Source organism: Sciurus carolinensis, chromosome 17, assembly GCF_902686445.1.
Source record: "Sciurus carolinensis chromosome 17, mSciCar1.2, whole genome shotgun sequence".
Classification (NCBI taxonomy): Eukaryota; Metazoa; Chordata; class Mammalia; order Rodentia; family Sciuridae; genus Sciurus; species Sciurus carolinensis.
The window spans coordinates 55736569-55757585 of record NC_062229.1 but is presented as its reverse complement, the minus strand read 5'-3'; the positions used below and the strand labels follow the sequence as shown (position 1 = coordinate 55757585).

Below are 21017 nucleotides of genomic sequence, written 5' to 3'. Positions count from 1 at the left end.
CTTTTTTTTTCTTTCTGTTTCTGCAGCCCATTTCTATTGTAAATCTCTAGGGGAATGAGGGTTTGGCTCAGTGCTAGAGCAAGTGCTTAGCATGGAGAAGCCCTGGGTTCAATCCCTGGTGTGCACACACACAAATTATACTGAATGTGATATTGCTGGATTTTGGATTTGAAAATAAAGCCAGTAAAGACCCTTAAACTGAGTTTAAGTGGTTCTATTTCTTTGGAGAACCCTGACTATAAAGGCTGGAGACAGGAGGATGAGGTTTTCTTTGTTGGTTTTGTTCCCTCTCCCTCCCCATCTCACCAGCACAGGGCTCTGGCCAGGTGCAGCAATTCATTCAAAAATTAAATAAAAACGCAGATAAAACTTAGTAGGTGCTAAAACTTGGTTTTCAAATTTTATTAAAAAAATATATTTGCAAACATATAAAATTTAGGATGAAAAATGCTCATTTTAAAACATGTAATAACTTAATATTTGCAAACATACACAGATGGTATAAAATCCATACCATTAAAAATGTTAATGATGCTGTATTGCGCTCATGGAACAAAAACCTTGCTGTCATTCCAGAGCTTCTTGTCCCCACATTTCAGGGAGCTAAGAATCTAATACAATGAAAGTTGTGAGCCAAACCGCCAAAGCAGTAATACAGAATAAAAGATCATTTAGAACACACATTTTAAAAACATGTTTCCTAAGAATTCACAACATGGATACAAGGGAAACACAATCTTGCATTTTTGCCACTTCAAAGTGATCAATATTGCATCTTAGCATTTTAAAGAAAGGTGTAAAATCCAAATCTGAGTGAAAGATTGCACACATCTCTCCTGCTGATATTTGCTGAAAAACAGGCTCCTTGGGGGCCCTGGCCTGCTCATAGAAATAGTCTCAAGCATAGCTTTTAAAAAGCTCAGTGTAAGTTGCTTTGCTCTGTTCAGATATTAACTTTTTAGACACTTGAAAACACAGAGCACTATTGATTCCTGAAGATACTCTGAACACAACCGAAGAAAACCAAAGGTAGGCGTGAAAAAAACAAAACAAAACAAAACAAAACACCCCACAGGCCCTGCAGCAAATGTGCAGCAAGGACACAGGACACGGGCCCACGACTCTCAGTCCTTACTACTTAGGCTGAGCTCACTTGTGCCTCTGTCACCTCACATTCCTCTCCGAGTTACAGTATGATGGCTGATTTTGTTTTTTAAGCAGTTAGGCACCTTCAATTTCATGTTGCATTATTAATAATATAATGGCAGTCATGGCCTCTACCACCAAACAAGAAAATTTCAAACTACATTCTTTGGGGGAGGAGAATAATAAAGCTGCATGGTTTAAAAATATTTACCTAGTAGCAGATTTGATGGTGTCTATAATTTCAACAAGAAAATATAGGCCAGAAATAGAATAAATGCTTGAACATGCAAAATCTGGTTAGACATATTCTAAACTAAGTTTGTGCATCCTTCTTGTAGAGAAGTGCCCAGGTTGACTTAGATTCTGAACAAAACACTACTCTGTTCAAGGTAAGCTGTAAACATTCCGTAGGCGACTGCAGGAAATGCTTCTCATGACACTGATGGTCACTTAAAAACAAAGACAACAAGAACAACAACAACAAAAAACCCACAAAAAAACACAAAGCTATCCCCCACCCAACCCTGCCCCCAGTACTGGGGATTGAACCCAGGGTGTTCTACCACTGAGCTACACCCCCAGTCCTTGTTTAAAAATTAATTAACTAGTTAATTAATTTATAGACATGGTCTTGCTAAATTGCCCAGGATGGCCTCGATTTTTCAATCTTCCTGCCTCAGTCTTCTGAGTAGGTGGGAATAAGGTGTGTGCCAACATGCCCAGCAAGTAGGACAACTTTCACAATTCACAAATCCTGGGAAAGATGCACAACAAAGAGGAATAAGGTGATCTGGGAGGTGTGGTGTGACCATTCAACGACATCACTTTAACTGCAGCAAACACGTGAGCAGTGCCACCCACTGGTGGCATCCTAGACACACCACACTTAAAGTTCTGGGTGGCTCCTCCCAGAGCCTACACTTGGACTGCAGGGGTAACGGGCAGGGTGGGTGACAGGTGGACAGAGTGGTCCAAGTGCAGGCCTCCTGGGGTTTTGCAAAATCCAGTTAGAAGGATTTCTATCTTGCTGTCCATTTCTATCCAACTAAGGTTCCAGTAAAGACATGGCAGCAATGTAAACATGCAACCGAAGCATGAGGTTTTGGACAGTAAGCCTGAAGAGGGAATAAGGCAACTGAACTGTAATTTTCAGGTCAGGGTAATCCAACTGCAACTATCCAGGCTTGGCCTGGCTCTCCAGGGACTCATCTGGCCTGAACCTCCTGGTAACCATGAACTTCTGGCTTCTGAATTTTAAGTAAATGCTTTGAAGATATAAATTTGGGAGTTGAAACAGGTTTACCCTTTTCAAGTCTCCATGACTTGGGCACTTAAAAAGTTCACTTTCACACTAAGGAAGCATTATCATAGATTCTCTTTCACTGTTGATCATATTCACTCCTATGATTAAAGGATGAAAATTAACAGATTTGATTATAGATCCTCTTTAGGATATTCTCTTTTTACTCTCTCATAATATTATACATACTCGAAAGCATCATTAAATTCAAATGTCTACTATAATGAGAATCCCTTGATTCGTCTGTCTACTAAAGCCCACTGAGACTACACTTAGGGTGTGATCAAATCTCCTGGTGCACTCATTTTATAAGAACAATCATGTGGTTCCTTGGACACCATCTCCTGATGTCAGCAACATTCCTTACTATAATTTTGATCTTACTAGAACTTTCTCTTTCCTAGATGACACACGAGCAATTCATTTTTGGTTGCTGAATTTACACACTATCTTTGAAAACAAACTATTCCTAATTGAGTAAGAAAATTTATAAGCTTCCCTGATTTCTGCACAATTCACACATAAGTAGGTAGACAGCAACAGAAGACACTAAATCGAGAAGAAGAAACACCTTCAAGGAAGCATGTTTAGATTAACATAAGCCAATCAAACAAAGTATTCTTTATGCTAAAAAAACTACGACCAAACTAAAACAAGTATGTAATTCACAAGTAATTTTCTAAAATTTCTGCTAGAAAAAAAATCTATGGACTTATGATTGAGTTACCATTAAAGCTTAAATGATTGTTCCCGAGGAACCATCACATCTGTCAGCATTATTGACAGCTAATCCTTATGCTAGCTGGTTGAGCCATCTGGGTTTTTACCCCATCATTAAATAGTGCTCAGAAAAGTAAGCAGTGCATCTTAATTGGTTAAATACTACAAAATGACCTGTATCATAGAAACAAAGACACTTTCATTCAAAAAATATCTTAAAATTACTATTGCTGAAATAAATCAAAATCTACATTAAAATATTACTAAACACCATTACATGCCATAAAAGAATAAATATAAATCATGGCAGATCAATAGCAGCATAACAAAGCATCTTTACATATTTTCACTTTGGGCTGGAAAAGTTCTCACAGCCAAGGAATACATTAGTAAAGTTCTGAATCTCACACTTTCTTTTTAACTCCATATTCTACAACAAAGTAAGGGCCATGTGGATAACAGCTCCCTTTTCTGCATAGCTTTAAAACTGTTCTCAGTACACTTGAGGAATGGAACCAGAATGGCTTTGTCAGATTGGTCCACTGGTCCTTTTGTCAAAGTGTTAAGGAAAATAATCAACAATGACTTCTGTGTTTTGACAGAAAAGGAGAATAAGGCTGTGTTTCACACATGAACTTAACATTTTCAGAACCACTAGGGAGTTTAACTTAAAATGAAGATTTCTGGTAGGATGGGCATTCCCAGCTCTTGAGCCTGCTTGGAAGGTGTGACATGCTCCCTCCCACATCACCACAGAGCCCAGTAGGGCCCTATTCAAAAGGCAATGCTGCATTGGCGCCTGCTGCAGGCAGGACTGGGGACACTTAAAAACAAAACACAAAGAAATCTCAGAACTTTTAAGGCCCAAATGGGGCACGCGTATAAAATATACCTCACTTGAACAAATAATTCCTAATTTATCAACTTAAACTCCGATCCTTAAAACTTGAAGCTACTTTGTGAGTTGACCTACTCTGTTCAGAACTCGACTATCAGCTTAATGCCCAAGTTTCTAGGCGGCAAGGGTGTGGGCTAGGCTGAGTTCTGCGGCAAGGCTGGTGGCTTCTCCTCCCTAAGTCCTTGAAAGGGAAAGCAAGCTGAAAATCAGACCCCTCTCTTCACATACTTGCTTACAGCTGATGAAAATACCCACATAACTCACACAATGTTTTTTTTTGTTTGTTTTTGTCAAAGGTCTGCTGGTGATGCTTCACAGTGAAACCTCCATTATCACTGAGAATGTCACTTGGAAAACATTCTTAAGGAATGAGTCTCTTTCTCATAGGCTCATTTTCAGGATCCTCAAAACTCAATGTTCTGCCCAGAAAGAAGTTTCCATGATGAAGCCTAATTGTTTTTGAGGTTGACCCTCTACCTTCGGATTTATTCCACTCCAGTCATAGGTTGTGGTTATCTTTGTTCTTGGTCAGAACCTGCAAGTAAACTTCATGAAGTGTACTGAGGAAGCTGGAATCATTCTGGAAGAGACAGTAAAGGAAAGAACGTGGCATGTCATATTTACCTTATCATAAAGCTTATTTCTCTGAAAACAGCTTAGGAAAAAATTGTAGCAGTGATTGCTATAACTAATTATTAATTACCCAAATAATCTCATCCAGAGATAATCAAGACGAATATCTTAGCATTTACTCAGTTACTATTCTGCCAGGAGTACATGCTTAGGAAGAGAAACTTACTCCCACCTAGTGTTTTGTACTTACAAAAACTTATAAAATTTGTTTTATTGCTTTTATGTTTTATTATTAAAGAATAAATAATCTAAGACTCAACTGATATCTTACTACGTACCTTTATGAGATGTATCAACGTATCCTGGAGCTGAGACTTGCTAAGGATGATGGAAGGCTTTCTCTGATTTTCTGGTGTTCTAACAGTGAGAGGTGAAGGGGAACTTGCTTTCCTCTCTAGGTCTGTGGACCTTGGAACTGTCTGTTGGAAAACACTTGGAGACAACAGGACTGAAGACACTGCTGTGGTTGTTGCAGTAGTCAGTGGAGGGCCTGCAACCTGCAGGGGAACAATGGTCATTTTACACCAAAGTGCAGAAGTCAGCAGCCAGGCTCAGGGCGGGGGACATCTGATAACAGCCATTAGCATAATATGAATATGATCTGAAGCACAGAGCAGAATCAAACACCCTCTTTTTCTTTCTTCTCTCTCTCTTTCTTTTTTTTTGTGGTGCTGGACATTGAACTCAGGAGCCTTGTACAGGTTATGCAAGTGCTCGACCACTGAATTATATCTCTAGCCCCCAAACACTGTTTTGGTTTCAGGTAAACATTCAGTAAAAGTATCTGAACATTTTATATCTGTTTATGTAATTTTTGTTAGTTAAAGGATGATAAGTCTGTATATACAGGAATGTCCTGGGGTCATGAAGGGAAGCTAAGTTCAACCATTACAAAAGGTGATTATTACAAATAACTGTATGTCATATACAGTAAGAACAATCCTATGATAAAAGCATAAAATTTCTTTGGGAGTGGAGCTGAAAAAACAACTGGACAAAGGCAAGTGAACTTTCTAGGGTAATGAAAATATTACCTATTTCAGTAATTATAATAAAGAGATAATAATAATAAAAACCAAAACATAAAAATCCCAACTTAGGCAAGATTTTTTAGAACTATACCTAATGTCTATCCTCTTCCTCCATTTAGATGTGCTTCTAATTACAGCTAACAATCAGAATACACTAAACCAGTGATGAGTATTTAAAATAATTCTCACAGTTGATACTAGCAAGAGCGATCTTCACTTCTTTTGCCCAATACCCTTCTTTCTGGGTGCTGGGAACTAAACCCAAGGAGCACATGTTAAGCTATGAGCTACACTCACAGCTCTTCTCTTATTCTTTTATCCACCTCATCTACAAATAGCCAAGAGCCTGCCAGAGTTTTCAGGCTGCAGTTTCTGGTATCTGAGCCATGGAGCCTTTTATCTGGTTTAAAACCAAGCTGAGAGCTCCTGCTGGTCACCACAGAGCAGGACGAGTTACCCAGCATGTAAAGCAGAAGCTGGTTTACATTGTGAGACTCAAGGAGAGGTATGTAAGCATAGAGGCAAATGGAAATGTGACACAAAAGAAGAAATTTAGATTTCTAAAGTTGGTGGGTGATAAAAGTGAGGACGACATGTAAAAAAGGAGGCCAGGGACAATAAACATGAGACAGAGCAGGCACGTCTGGGAGGCTTCATCATCAGAGCAATGGGATAGAAGACTGGCAGGATACTGGATCTATCCTGTGGGACATCACAGTTCTTCCAGGGCAATGAATATTCCCTACTTATAGAAACTAGGCTGACAACTGGGCATGGTGGCCCACTCCTGCAATCCCAACGACTCAGGAGGCTGAGGCAGGAGGACTGCCAAGTTCACAGGCAGCCTAAGTAACTTAGGGAGGGAGGCCCTATCTCAAAATAAAAAATAAACAAGGGCTGGGATGTGGCTCAGTGGTTAAGTGCCCCTGGGTTCAAGTCCTGGAGACAGAGAGAGAAGGAAGGAAGGAAGAAAGGAAGGAAGGAAGAGAGGGGAAAAGAAGGAAAGGAAGGAGGAAAGAAAGAAAGGAAGAAAAGGAAGGAAGGAAGGAAGGAAGGAAGAAGAAAGGGAGGGAGGGAAGGAAGGAAAGGAAAGAAAGGAAAGAAGAAAGAAGGAAGGAAGGGAGGGAAAGAAGGAGAGGAAAGAAGGAAAGAAAGAGAAAGAAAGAAACAAACAAAGGGAGGGAGGGAGGAAAGGAAGGAAGGAAGGAAAAAAAGAAAGAGGAGAAAAAGAAAGAAAGAAACCAGGCTGGCAAATTCTGAGCAGTCACCCACTCACAAACACTGTGGCTGAGCCTGCCCCTGGACAGTCAGGGGAGACAAGCATGGTGATAATGTGAGGATGTGAGGCCCGCAGAAGCTGCAGCAATGGACTCTGCCTGGAGGGGCAGGGCAGTCCAGCCTGGGAGGAGGCATCTAAGATAGGTCTGGGCTTAAAGCTAAGACTAAGGTGAAAAGGGAATCCTTACCGGGATGGCACTGGATAACACCTTAGGCTGGGCAAATATTTCAGGATCCTGGTTTTGCTGCATAGACTGAAATGTTTAATAAGAAAAGAAGAACAGATGTAGTAAGTTTCAATGAAGATTTCCTAGGTACTGGTAGAAAATCTACGTTAGCAATAAGAACAGTTGAGACATTAACCAGCTCCCAAACTACTATGGGAAGAGGCTGACAGCATCTGTGACAATGCAAGTCGTGACCAGACTTCACAACAAGAACTTCGGATGTACTGCCCTCTTCAGTTTCCCTGAGAAAAGGGGGATGCAGAAAGAGCCTTTGAGGTGACTCTCAAGAAAAGCTGCAATCTATATCTTAAAAGAGCTGAGGACAGTCCAGGTCTATTTTTACTGTTAAGTAGGCAGAGATGAGATCCTGGCAGTCTGATGCCTCTTTTTTGCCCCCACTTGGTGCTGGGGATCAAACCCAGGGTCTCACATGTGCTAGGCAAGCGGTCTACCACTGAGACAACATCCCTAGCCCTTTTATATTGAGATGGTCCCAGTGAGCTGAAGAGGCTGGCATCGAACTTGTGACCCTCCTGACTCAGCCTCTCTAGTAGGTAGGATTACAGGCATGTATCACCACTGATGCTTCTTAATGAGGTTTATTTAAATTTGAACATGTGGGGGCTGAGGGAGTGGTTCAGTGTTAGAGCTCTTGCCCAGCCCATGTGAGGTTCTGGGTTCAAACCCTGGCAGCAAAAATAAATAATTAGGACAGGTGGCACTAAATAGCCTTCATCCAAAGTCACATGTTAAATTTTATCCTCACTCATTGGAGAAGAAAAAGTCTTGTAGAGCAAATACATGAAAATCAACAAAGCCCCAGCCCCTAAAATAAGCTATTGCCATGAAAATGAAAATTTACACATATGTGAATGACCCCCTAGCAGGAGGCATGTGAGAGTGGGGTGCTATTCTTGAGGCTAGAACCTGGAGAAGGCAGAGTTCAAGATTGCTGGTTGTACTTCTAGTGCAACAGGGATAGTGGCAGATGGCGCACTTTAGGGGTGTGACACCTATATGTTCAACAGAATATTTTACTAGCAAAAAACTTCAGCAGAAATTGTGGAACGATGACAATATAATTAAACCAGAATTCTGTTTCCTCTCATGCTAAATGAGATTTCGAAGGAATGGAACAAAATATTCCATTAAGATATAATACACAGGGGCAGGGGCTGGGGCTGTAGCTCAGCGGTAGAGCACTTGTCTAGCATGTGTGAGGCACTGGGTTCGATCCTCAGCACCACATAAAAAAATAAATGAAATAAAGATATATAAAAATAATATGCAATAATTGAGCTCTTCTACTTAATAACTGGTAAAATGTTAAGATTGGGGATTAAGCTGGGCACAGTAGCCAGCATTGTGCCTGTAATCCCAGCAAACTTCCAGCAAGTAGGAGGATGAGATTTGAGGCCAGCTTGGGTAACTCAGTGAGACTCTGCATCAAAATAAAAGATAAAAAGGGCTCAGTGGTAGAGTGCACTCAGTTTAATCCCCAGTACTGTGCACACGTGTGCACACACACATACAGAGTACATAAATAAAAAAGACTGGGGATTATTATCATTAAAGGACTTGAGACTAAAATCCTGAAAGGTAATCATTACTATTTTACAGCAGTAGTTTCTACCTCCTTTTCAGTTATGTGATCTTGCACAACCTGAACTCTCATCGATTTTCTCATTTGTAAACTCATCAACCTTATGAATTATTTTAAGGCACAAATCTCTTCTTTACCCTCTACAACCAGTCTAACATGAAGTCCCACTGATCAGATGTTGTAACAAGTTCACCTGTCTATATTCCCCAAGTCAGGCCCCCTGCAGCTCAAGCTTGGGTGACATGCCACAGCCTCTCCCCTCCTGTCTTTTCCTTTCCCAGCAAGCCACTTCTTGCTCAGAACCTTTCAGACTTCCCAGGGCTCTGAGAACAAAACTTGAACTCCTTAACACAGTTTATAGCCTTTCTCATCTCTGAACACTGGCTCATCCAACTTTGTTTCCACAGAAAATTCAGTCACATTAGTTCCTTTTCTAAGGGGTGCAATGGGGATCAAACCTGGGGCCTCATACATGCCAGGCAGGCGGTCTACCACTAAGCTACGTTGCCAGTCCCAGACTATAGTTTCCTAAGTTTACTGATGGTTCTCTCATCTCCAGGCCTCTGCTTATAGCTATAATACTTGCCTGAAATGTTTCCAACTCTAGTTAAGTTCTAGCTAATTTCTGAGCCTTTAGATTGAAGCTGAAACATCAGTTCTACTAGGAAGCTTTCTTTTACCTCAGACCTCCAGTTTGGGATGCTCTTATGGCATGTCTGGAGTGCCTGGCACAAGGCTGGAACTCAATGAAAATAATGAGGGAGGAGGGAATGCACCTAAGCTTTGGATTATTTGGATCTATGGTCTCTAGACTCTAGAACTTCCAGGGAAAAACAAAAACCCCTAATATGCATACTTGGATATGAAAATACAAATAGTATTTTTTAGCTTTTATCAACTCAAATAATTCTGGGAAGTTGAATTTGGTTATAACAGTCATTTACCAGTTATGACTAGTTCAGATAGGGCTTTTATCATCCCTTTCCCTTAGCCTGATATACTTTAAAGAGACAACTCTTTAAAACAATCCCATCCCATGTCAGTCAGAACCAAAGTCTTTGTCGTTTCATCCCATCCAATGAGTACCCCCATGCCCCAGTGCTCCTGCAACTACCTGAAGGGGAGCAAGCACCATGCTGCTCAGGGAGGTTGAGGCTGCTGCTCTTGCTGCTGCTGTTTTGGAGGGAGGCTCTATGAAGCTCTCAGGTGTGGCTAGCTGGCCAGATGCTGCAGAAAAGCTGGGTGCCATTGCACCTTTCCCAAGTGACTGTGTCTGTATTTGGTCATGCTGTGGAGTCAACCTGAGTTTCTGGAGAAGATCAACACTTGGGAGGGCCGTGCCAGTTGTGTTGGTTATGCTTAGTGGGGCCCTAAAGGGGCTCTGGCTGGCAATCAGACTGGTGTGGCTTAGCTCAGGGACTGGCTGGTTTAGGAGTGGAGACCTCTGTCTAGGCGTGGTCTTCACTGCTTGCATCATGGTGCTGTTTCGAGGTAAGCTGGGGGGAACCTGTGCAGTAGGAGCTTCAGCTGGCAGAGTAGGACTGAGAACAGGGCTTAACGGGATTGTGTAGCTTGGGGCATGCTTTTCACTGGACTGTGTGATGGAGGCGGGAGTAATTAGCACCGGAGTGGTGACTTCAGGTTGGACTGTGTGGTGGGTGGTTGCATGGACACCCAGGTTTTCTGACTGAGGGGTTCCTCCTGACTGCTCAAAGGGAAATGGTAGGAACGAGCTGGGCTCTTTCTGGGAGGCATCTCCTGGCAGCTTCTCCACTTCTTCTGAATCCAGACCCACAACGGCAGGCTGTTCTTTTGGCAAAGACGTTCCAAATAACTCTTCCACCGTCAGATGTTTGTGTCCCGATGGAGCAGACTGAAAAACAAATCAAACCAATGAAAGAAACTGCTAGAAATCAGTGTTAACTGAACTTCTTTTCCATCTACCAAAACAATTTGCAGAAACAAGGACAGATGGATTCTGAAAATAAGGACTGGAATAGACTGAAGGTGTTTCACAAGTTCGAGGCTAGCCTGGGCAATTTACCAAGACTGTCTCAAAATTAAAAATAGAAAGGACTGTAGCTCAATGGTAAAACACCCTTGGGTTTAATATCACTGGTACAATTGAAAAAAAAAAAATTTAGCGACTCTAGGAAATAGTGTTAGAATTTACCTTTGGTTTTTGGCAAATGGACATAAGGCTTGAAAGGGTAACTACCCCAGTCACGCCACTATAAAGCTAACTGTGCTAACTGTACCTAACTGCTCCACATAAGTAACACAGGGAAATTATATCAGAGAGGACAGAGTGAACAAATACTGATCAAGTACTACAACACTCAGGTACTTCTCAGGGACAAATACTAGAAAGTAAACTTAACTATTTAATTGTAGGTCTTTCCTCCTACCTATTCCCAAATCACAGAATCCTTAAGAAAAAGCAAAGCACTTAAATCTTGAAAGTTTAACATTTATATATATGTCAGTAAACTGGATTAACTAATATAACTGCAACTAATTCAAAGGAATATTTTTTATGCTTTCCATTTGTGAGCTTTCTTGTATCTTTAAGCAGAATTGCCATATTTGTTCTTTAACTTTTGTTTCCTAAGTACTCATGGAGTGCCAGGTCTTCATCTGATTTGAGCATGAGGAACAAAGGGACATAAACAGGGAATCCCCATAGAACTTACATTCCAGCGGAAGACACACCTAAATACTTCAAAAACACAAGCAGCTTCAACTTACGGTTTTACTCCTAATATATGTGAGGTATTTATTTGTTTTATATTGAAAAATTAATCCGGTGGGACTGCAAATTAGTGCAGCCACTCTGGAAAGCAGTGTGGAGATTCCTTAGAAAACTTAGAATGGACCTACCATTTGACCCAGCTATCCCACTCCTCGGTCTATACCCAAAGGACTTAAAATCAGCATACTACAGAGATACAGCCACATCAATGTTTATAGCTGCTCAATTCACAATACCCAGACTGTGGAACCAACCTAGATGCCCTTCAATTGATGAATGGATAAAGAAACTGTGGTATATATATACAATGGAATATTACTCAGCTATAAAAATAATAAAATTATGGCATTTGCAGGCAAATGGATGAAATTGGAGAATATCATGTTAAATGAGATAAGCCAATCTCAAAAATCCAAAAGACGAATGATCTCACTGATAAGCGGATGATGACATGTAATGGGGGGTGGGAGGGGGGCAAGAATGGAAGGAGGGACTGTATAGAGGGAAAACAGAGGTTGGGGGGGAAGGAAAAAAATAACGGAATGAATCAAACATCATTGCTCTATGTAAATGTATGAATATGCAAATGGTATGCTGTTACTCCATGTACAAACAGAAACAACATGTATCCCATTTGTTTACAATAAAAATAAATAAAAAAAACATAATTAAAAAAAATTAATCCACAAATACACATGATTTTCAGGGTTTCAGAAAGCCTGGAAGGCCCTGAAACATAATGCATTTGAAGTATCATAGTACTTAGTACACACACACACACACATTCTCTCTCTCTCTCTTACACACAGAATATATAGTACTTAGTACACAGTATGATATCTGAAGTATCATAGTACTGTGGTATGATCTTTTTTCTACAGGAAACAAATTTTTTTCCAGGCAAATGTTTGTTTCATCCATCTGATACTGAATGGGTTTAGCAGGTGCCGGGCACTGTGCTGTGACTGTAAGGTAGGGAAAATAGGCAAGCACAACTGGCATCATGGGGAGGGGAGAGAAGCACTGCTTGGACTGCACACTGTGAGCCTCAATGGGATTTGGACTTCATCCACAGGGCCATGGAGACAAGTTCAGGGGATGAGCCACTCAGCTATATTTTAGGATGTACACTATGATAGCCACGTAAAGGAGAAACTGGAAGAGTGAGACTGAGGAGAGCCTGGACTAAGGTCCTGGCAGAGATGATGATAAGGACCGAGGAGTTGAATGGAAGGAACCAGTGGCTGATCAGCCAGTGAAGAGGAGGCAAGAAGACACCCTGGTATCTGGGTACTGGGTGGTGGTACCACTGCATGGGCAGGAAAGTCCAGAAAAGGCCACCAGCTGGAGGGAAGAAGAGAGGGAAGGAAAGCTAAGGTGAATTCTGAATATATATGAGGACTTTATGCAACATCTGGAATTGGAGGTACTGATTTGGAAGTTATTAAAAAACAAAAATGGCCATCCAAGTCCAGAAATCATAAGCATTCCCCCAGGAGACTTCAGGGACAAAACCTCAGGGCCCTGTCAACCACAAAGGGGCAGCCAAGCAGCACGGCCACTGCCAGGCTCTCTATCCTCCTAGTTGTGTAGCCTGGGGAGTCACTCACTCATCTTTCTGAGTTTCAACTCCCCTATAAAGTAGCGAGGGATGGTGGGAGGTGGAAATGTAAGGAACCCAGCATATAGGAAGTGCTCAATTAGTGTTTGCACTCATAACAAAAGTAGAGAGAAAGTTCCTTCAAGGAAGAGGATCATTTATTCCCTGATCCTTGCTTTCCTTCCTCTTGGGCTTACTTACCACACAATGGCAGCACCACCCATACCACAGATCCAAAAAGGACACAACAGAAGCTTAAAAATGCTCTCTCACTACCTTCTCCTGGTGTGGGATGAGGTGAGGGTGAGATCCCCTCTGACAAGGGCAAGAGAACCAGTATATGGGACTGAGGATGAAGAGGAGTTTGCATATGAGACAAAAAGTTAAGGGAATGTCACTTTGTATTTTCTCCTTGATGTGAGGACAGTGTCATTTGTTGGGTGAGAGTTGGCAGGGTAGGTGGAGTAGGATGTGAAATCATTGTTGTGGAGCAAGAGGCAGAAACTTCTCTGGTTGTAAAAACTATAGCTTCATACAAACCACTCTACTTTAGCAAATATTTAATAAAGATAGCTCTGTTAATATTAAAAAGGTAACAATATGTTTTGGCAAGTTGATGTGATAAGAGACTTTTGTTGAAGTGAAGAAATTCTTAAATGGCAAATTCAGGACCCCACTAATAATGCTATAGTAAGATTATCTGTTACAACACTTTCTAGCACTTTAAAGGATTTTTCCAGATCCAGAATCTCACTTCAAATATATGGCGGCACCAACTGTAATTATAAACTGGATATTAAAAAATGCTAATGATTTTATATGGTTCAATTCCCTCATATTTTTACTACTACTTTTTAATTTTTTTAAACCAGGGATTGAACCAGGGGTGCTTAACCATCGATCCATTCCCTTAGTCCTTTTTATTTTGAGACAGGGTCTCACTGAGTGCTTAGGGTCTAAGTTGCTGAGGCTGGCTTTGAACTTGAGATCCTCCTGCCTCAGCCTCCCGAGCCACTGGGATTACAGGCATGTGCCATCACACATGGCTCATATTTTTACTTCTCAAAAAAGTGCAGAACTTAGGATATCAAATCAAAGATATGTAGGTTCACTTCTCAGGCACTAACTGGAAAATTATATAATCTTTCTATTTAGTTCTTCATCTGCAAAGTGAGAATAACTACGGCAATTATCTCATAGAGTTGTTGGGAAAATTAAATTCTCATATGTCTGATGCCCACAAATATATAAATTGAAATAAGCATATTATTATCATAAATATCATACAGTCTTTTTTTGTATATGTGTGTGGTGTTGGGGATTAAATCCAGGGTCTCAATCATCCTAGGCAAGTGCCCTATCACTGAGCTACATCCCTAGGTCAATACAGTCCTAAGAGTAATCATGAAAAATCTGTTTATATACTTTTTAAGGGACACTTAATAATATTCTGGTATATTAAAAATTCTTCATATCCTTCTGGAATATAATAATCCTGTAATGCAAAAAAACACAATCACCCAATAGGATACCAACACTATGCTATTGTAAATCACCCTGTTATTCCCTGATGCAAAGAATCAAGGACACAGCTGTTTAAAATTCCCTGGCAACATTTCAAACACACTCAAGGTAAGTCAAAATAGACAATAATTTCTCCGCTTGAACAGACTTCTATCCAGGCCATATAATTGTAGTCCAGTGCACAGGTTCCATTTCTCATGCTGAGCACTGCGACTTATTCACTTTTGCATCCTAGCATCATAAATGTCAACCAGCAGCACAGAGATAATCTCCCTGTCCCCCACCTCCAACCTTTAAAAACAAAAATTGTGCTCCAGTTTAAGAAAAAAAAAAAAAAAAAAAAAAAATCGTGGCACATGCCTGTAATCCAAGCTACTGGGGACTATGAGGCAGGAGGACCACTTGAGCCTAAGGGTCTAACAAAAGCCTGGGCATTACAGTGAGATCCCAACTCAAAGGGAAAAAAATAAGTGGTGAAAGATAAAAGTGGCATTTAGTACATTTATAATATTGTGTAAACCACTACTGCTAGAACTTTTCTATCATCTCCTCCCAAAATTCTACCCCTGCTTTTTATTGTGGTGCTGGGAACTGAATCCAGGGCCGTGTACACACTAAACAAGTGCTCTACTGCTGAGCTAGATTTCCAAGCACCTTTTATTTTATCTTAGATAAGGTTTCACTAAATTGTCTGAGGTAGACTTGAATTTGCGATCCTCCTGCCACAGTCTTTCCAGTAGCTGCGATTACAGGTGGACACAGTTGTTGTAACCATACAATGCAATTGTTTTGTAACCATCTCTCCTCCTCAAGCTCCTTAGACCCTGGCAACCTCTGTTCTACTTTCTGTTTCTACGATTTTTGCCTTAAACTAGTAATCCCAGTGATTTTGGAGGCTGAGGCAGGAAGACTGCAAGTTTGAGGCTGGCCGGGGCAACTTAGCAAGACCCTATCTCAAAATAAAAATAAAAAAAGGGCTGGGGTAGCTCAATGGTATGGGGTCCCTGAGTTCAATCCCTAGAACCACACATGCTCACAAAAAGAAAAAATGGACCAACATTACTTGACAAAGAAAGCACTGAAAAACAATACTAATTCTTTTTTATTAATGCAAATTATGTGGATCATAACAATCACATTCTGTTATTATATACACAAACCAACATTTGGATAAACCTACTTTGAAAAACAGCACAATGGGGCTATTCTGCAGGGACTTCAGGATCTTTTTCAGGATCAAACAACAGGACATGCATCTGATACTTGACAAAAGGTGTCAAAAATATATTGGAGAAAAGATGGCCTTTTCAACAAATGGTGCTGGGGAAACTGGATATTCGTATGTAGAAGAATGAAACTAGATTACTATCTCTCACTCTGCACAAAGTCAAATCCAAGTGGATCAAAGTAGATCTAGGAATTAGACCAGAACTGTTTCAACTTCTAGAAGAAAACATAAAGTCAACACTACAACATACTGGCACAGGCACCAACTTCCTTAATAAGATTCCTAAAGCTCAAGAAATAAAACCAAGAATCAATAAGTGGGATGGCATCAAATTAAATAGCTTCTTTCTACAAAGCAAAGAAATAAGAGCGTGAAGAAAGCATACAGAATGGGAGAAACTCTTTGCCAGCTACTCCTCCTATAGGGGATTAATATTCAGAACATAAAAAGAAGTAAAAAAATTAAACACCAAAACACCAAATAACCCAATCAATAAATGGGCAGAAGAACTAAATAGACATTTCTCAATAGAAGAAATACAGATGGCCAAGAAATATATGAAAAATGTCTGACATCCCTGGCAATCAGGGAAATGCAAATCAAAACTATACTGAGATTTCATCTTATTGCAGTTAGAATGGCAATCATCAAGAACGCAAATAATAATAATAATAAATACTGGCAAGGATGCAGGGGAAGAGGTAGGCTCATAAACTGTTGGTGGGACAGCAAATTAGCATAACCACTTTGAAAAGCAGTATGATCTCTTCAAAGACTAGGAATAGAACCACTAGATGACCCAGCTCTCCTACTTCTCAATATTTATCCAAAAGAACTAAAATCAGTATACTATACAGTGATACAGGCACATCAATTTTATAGCAGTGAATTCACAATAGTCAGTTATGGAACCAGTCCAGGTACCTGTCAACAGATGAATGGAAAAAGAAAATGTGGTATATATAAACAATGAAGTTTTACTTGGCCATAAAGAAGAATGAAATTATTCATGGAGAACATCATGCTAAGTGAAACAAGCCAGACCCAGGAAATTAAGGGTCAAATATTTTTCTCTTCATATGGAAAACCTAGAGAAAAGGAAGGATAAAAATGGAGGCTGGGCAGATCCCCACGAAAGCAGAGGGGAGGTCACTGGAGTGAAGGAAGGGAGTTGAGGGGGAAGGAGGATTGGGAAAAGGGAGGAACTATGGAATTAAACTGACAAAATTATGCTATATACATATATGAATTTATCACACCAAAGTCTACTTTTAAGTATATCTATAAAGCACCTCAATTAAAAAAAAAAACAATAAGTAGACAGTAGATTAGTAGAATAGAGGAAGTGGAGTTGGGCGGGGAGGAACTGCAGGAAAAAGGAAGAACTGGGGACTGAAACAGAGCAAACTGTAATGATCATGTCAAAATGAACCCCATTAATAGTTTAACTGTAACATACTAATAAAACCATTAAAAAACAGAAACTACCAGGCATGTGGTGCACACCTCCCAGTGACTTGGGAGGCTGAAGCAGGAGGATTGCAAGTTTGAGACCAGCCTCAGCAACTCAGTGAAGCCCAGGCAACTTAGTGAGACCCTGTCTCAAAATAAAATATATAAAGGGGCTGGGGTGATGATTCAGTGATTAAGTGCCTCTGGGTTCAATCCCCAGTACCAAAAAAAAACCTTATAGGACATAGAGGAACCTGTTGGTGAAATAGATCTCAGGCTTGACCACAAAGCAAAAAACAAAACAAACTAAGCAAAAGTAGTCCCAAGGGAATTTTAATAAGTGAACTGTGAAAATGAAATGGAAGATACTGTTAAATTTGACAGTATAATTTCTCAGCACTAGATGGCACTGTTACTAAACAAATATAATACCTGTGTGTAAGGGGCTGATATGGATTTGGGTTAATTTTAGACAAACATAGTTTCTGGTAAATACAGATCTCATCATTTTATAATTTTTTTTTGGCCTACAAATGACTGAGCTACACTCCTAGCCCTTTTTATTTTGGGACAGGGTTTTGCCAAATTGCTGAGGCAGGTCTTGAACTTGCAATCCTTCTGCCTCAGCCTCCTAAGCCTTTGGAATTATAGGCATGTACCACCGCGCCCAGCAAAAATGGAATTTTTAAAGTATGTTAAGAACTGAAGGAATAATAACATCAGCACTATTTACATTAGAGAGTACACTTCCCTGAGTAGCCACTTGAATTCTGAATGTCTGCAGATCTATCACTATTGCTATTATTGAAAGACTGAACATCTTATGGTCTGTCACACTCATTTTTCATCTTTTAGTGGACAGTGCTTTACAGTTCTTAAAGCATTTTTCTGGTCCATTTCTTCCTTTTGGTTTCACAGTAACTCTTTGAGTTAGATAATGTAAGAATCGTTTTCAAAAAGGAAAGGGGAAGTGACAGATCCACTGAATACTGTTGGCTGACAAAATACAAGGGGAGGAATCTATAAACCTGGCTCTTAATGTAAGTTTCACTGTCAGCATCCTAAATCCTGTGTAGTGTGGGAACACAGTATACAAAATCTGCTTTAAATTAATTATTTACTACCTAAAAATATTATGGATAAATTGGTGATGGGAATGTAAAATGGTGTAGCCTCTGGAAAACAGTTTGCCAGGTTTTTTTTTTGCAGGGGGTTGGGTGGGGGTGGGTACTGGGGATTGAACCCAGGAGCACTTTACCACTGAACCAAAGCTCCCAGTCTTTTTTTTATTTTGAGACAGGGTCTCACTAACTTGCTTAGGTCCTCACCAAATTGCTGAGGCTGGCCTCGAACTTGTAATCCTCCTGCCTCAGTCTTGCAAGTTGCTGGGTTACAGGGATGTGCCACCATGCCTGGCTTAGTTAGGCAGTTTTATGGAAAAACACATAATTACCAAATCATCCCATGTTTGAATTCTTAGGTATTTATCCCATAGAAACTGATATTTATATCCATGAAAAAAGTTGTAAACACAATGGTGGGGAGGAAGGGTGGATAAAGGGGGGCTGGATTCATCACTGAACAATGTATGAACATACTGAAATATACTGAGCCCCATTAGTATGTATAATAACACATGTTAATAAAAAAACCCTGCACACAAATATTCCTGGTTGAAAAGTGGTTAAACAAGCCAGGTGCAGTGGTGTATGCCTGTAATTGCAGCAACTCGGGAGACTGAGGCAGGACTGCAAGTTCAAGACCAGTCTCAGCAATTTAGTAAGGCCCTAAGCAACTTAGTGAGACTGTTTCTAATAAAAAACTATCATGTTCAGATGACTGAAAAGCATAAACATCATAGCAGTAGGGCACAGTGGAGGAAAGTTACTCATCTCGTGGCAGCTGGGAAGCAGAAAGAGAGACAGGAAGGGGCTGAAGAAGGGTAGTAGTCCTCTAACCCACATCCCCAGTGACCTACTTCCAACAGCCATGCCAAATGCCTATAGTTATCACCCAGTAGTCCAAATTATTAATATCAAATGAATTAATCCACTGATGAGGTGACAGCCCTTACGATCCAAACATTTCCTAAAAGTCCCACCTCTCAACCTTGCTGCACTAAGGATCATGCTTTCAACACTTGAGCTCTTTGGGGGACATTCCAGATCTAAACCATAACACCAAATGATCTGAAAGTTTGGACTCTGAAGTGTTTTTAACTCAGGGAAATGGAAATTTATATTCACACAAAAATATGTAAATGGAGGTTTTGGGAGACGGGGTGGATAAAGGAGGCTTTATGAACCCAAATGGGTTTTACTTGACATGTTTTTTTATTAGACCATCAATTATAAAGAGAATTAATTCAACTGTTACAATGCAGATGTTAAGGATACATACAACAATGAAAAAGGCAGATAAATCTGCCTGCCCTCATAGAGCTTCTATTTTGGTGAGTATGAGAAAAACCGTAAATAAAGAAATATCGTGTTAGCTAATTAGAAGTCTTTTTATTTTATTTTTATTTTCTTGGAACTGGGGGTTGAACCCAGGGCTTTGCGAATGCAAGGCAGATGCTTTGCCACTGAGCCACAACCCCCAGCCCTAATTAGAAGTCTTAATGAGAAAGGAAAGCAAACAGGAGGAGGTGGAATGGGAAAGACTGGTGTTCTTAATAGGGTAGTTAAAGAAGACCTCACTCACATGAGGACATCTGAGACCAAAAGGAGGAAGAGAGCAAGACAGACCTGGGAGGAAAGTAACCCAGGCCAAGGGGACAAGAGCAAAGGCCTGTATTGAGGCAGGAGCGTATCTAGCACTTGAGAAAAGGCCAGAGAGTCAATGACACTGGGGCCAAGTGAGCAAGGTGGAGTGGCAGATGACACTACAGGTAAAGATGTCAGTGGGCTGGGGTGTGGCTCAGTGGTAGAGCTCTTGCCTTGCATGTGTGAGGCACTGGGTTCAATCCTCAGCACCACATATAAATAAATAATATAAACGTCCATCCACAACTAAAAAAAAGAAAAAAAAGAAAAAAAAAAAAAAAGATGTCAGATCATGTAGGGTCTTGTGGGCCACTGGCCATCCCCTTGGCTGCTTTTAACTGAGTGAGGCAGGACATCACTGGAAGGTTTTAAGTAGAGGAATAAAACTTATGTTTCCCCAGGATTACTCTGGTTGCTGGGTTGAGAATAGGGAAGGTATTAAAAGAAGAGAAGCTGGGAGACCATATAGGAGGCTACTGCAAAATCCAGATCAAAGAGTGTTATATGAACTAAGAAAATGACCTAGATGGTTGTCATGTTGTTACGCATAAGACTTGGACAGATAAGTGACAACTCAAACTTGCACTGCAATACAACCCTTATAAAATGTTACTCTTTGTTTTGTTATCCTGAACAAAGCTAGGGCTTTAACTGTACAAACCTTATCTTGTGACCCGGAGAGTGTCTCCTCTAGAGTCTCAGTGCTTCCCAGATTGGAGAGCTGGGTGCTTGGCTGTAACCCAGGGCTGGAGATATTTGAGTCGCCCATCTGATTCTTAAAAAAGAATTAAGAAAGTATATCTTGTGAAAAAAGTTTGCCATCTATTATTTGGCTCACAAAATAGGTGAACAGAAATGTT

At 40.4% G+C, this 21017-nt stretch overlaps 1 protein-coding gene across 3 annotated transcripts in view; it reads right to left on the bottom strand.

Moving 5' to 3' along the window:
- Positions 1–374: 374 nt before the first annotated feature.
- The window catches only part of Dcp1a (decapping mRNA 1A), a 63135-nt gene continuing 42492 nt past the window's right edge, over positions 375–21017 (bottom strand). Inside the window, exons 6-10 of one of the 3 annotated variants that reach the window (XM_047530665.1) lie at positions 20819–20932; positions 9951–10709; positions 7195–7260; positions 4976–5194; positions 375–4644 (exon numbers count right to left, since the gene is read on the bottom strand). In XM_047530665.1, coding sequence (XP_047386621.1) covers positions 4564–4644; positions 4976–5194; positions 7195–7260; positions 9951–10709; positions 20819–20932 — 1239 coding nt within the window. In that variant the 3' untranslated portion in view covers positions 375–4563. The remainder of the gene's footprint in view (positions 4645–4975; positions 5195–7194; positions 7261–9950; positions 10710–20818; positions 20933–21017) is intronic. The other 2 variants (XM_047530666.1, XM_047530667.1) reach the window with 2 other exon arrangements.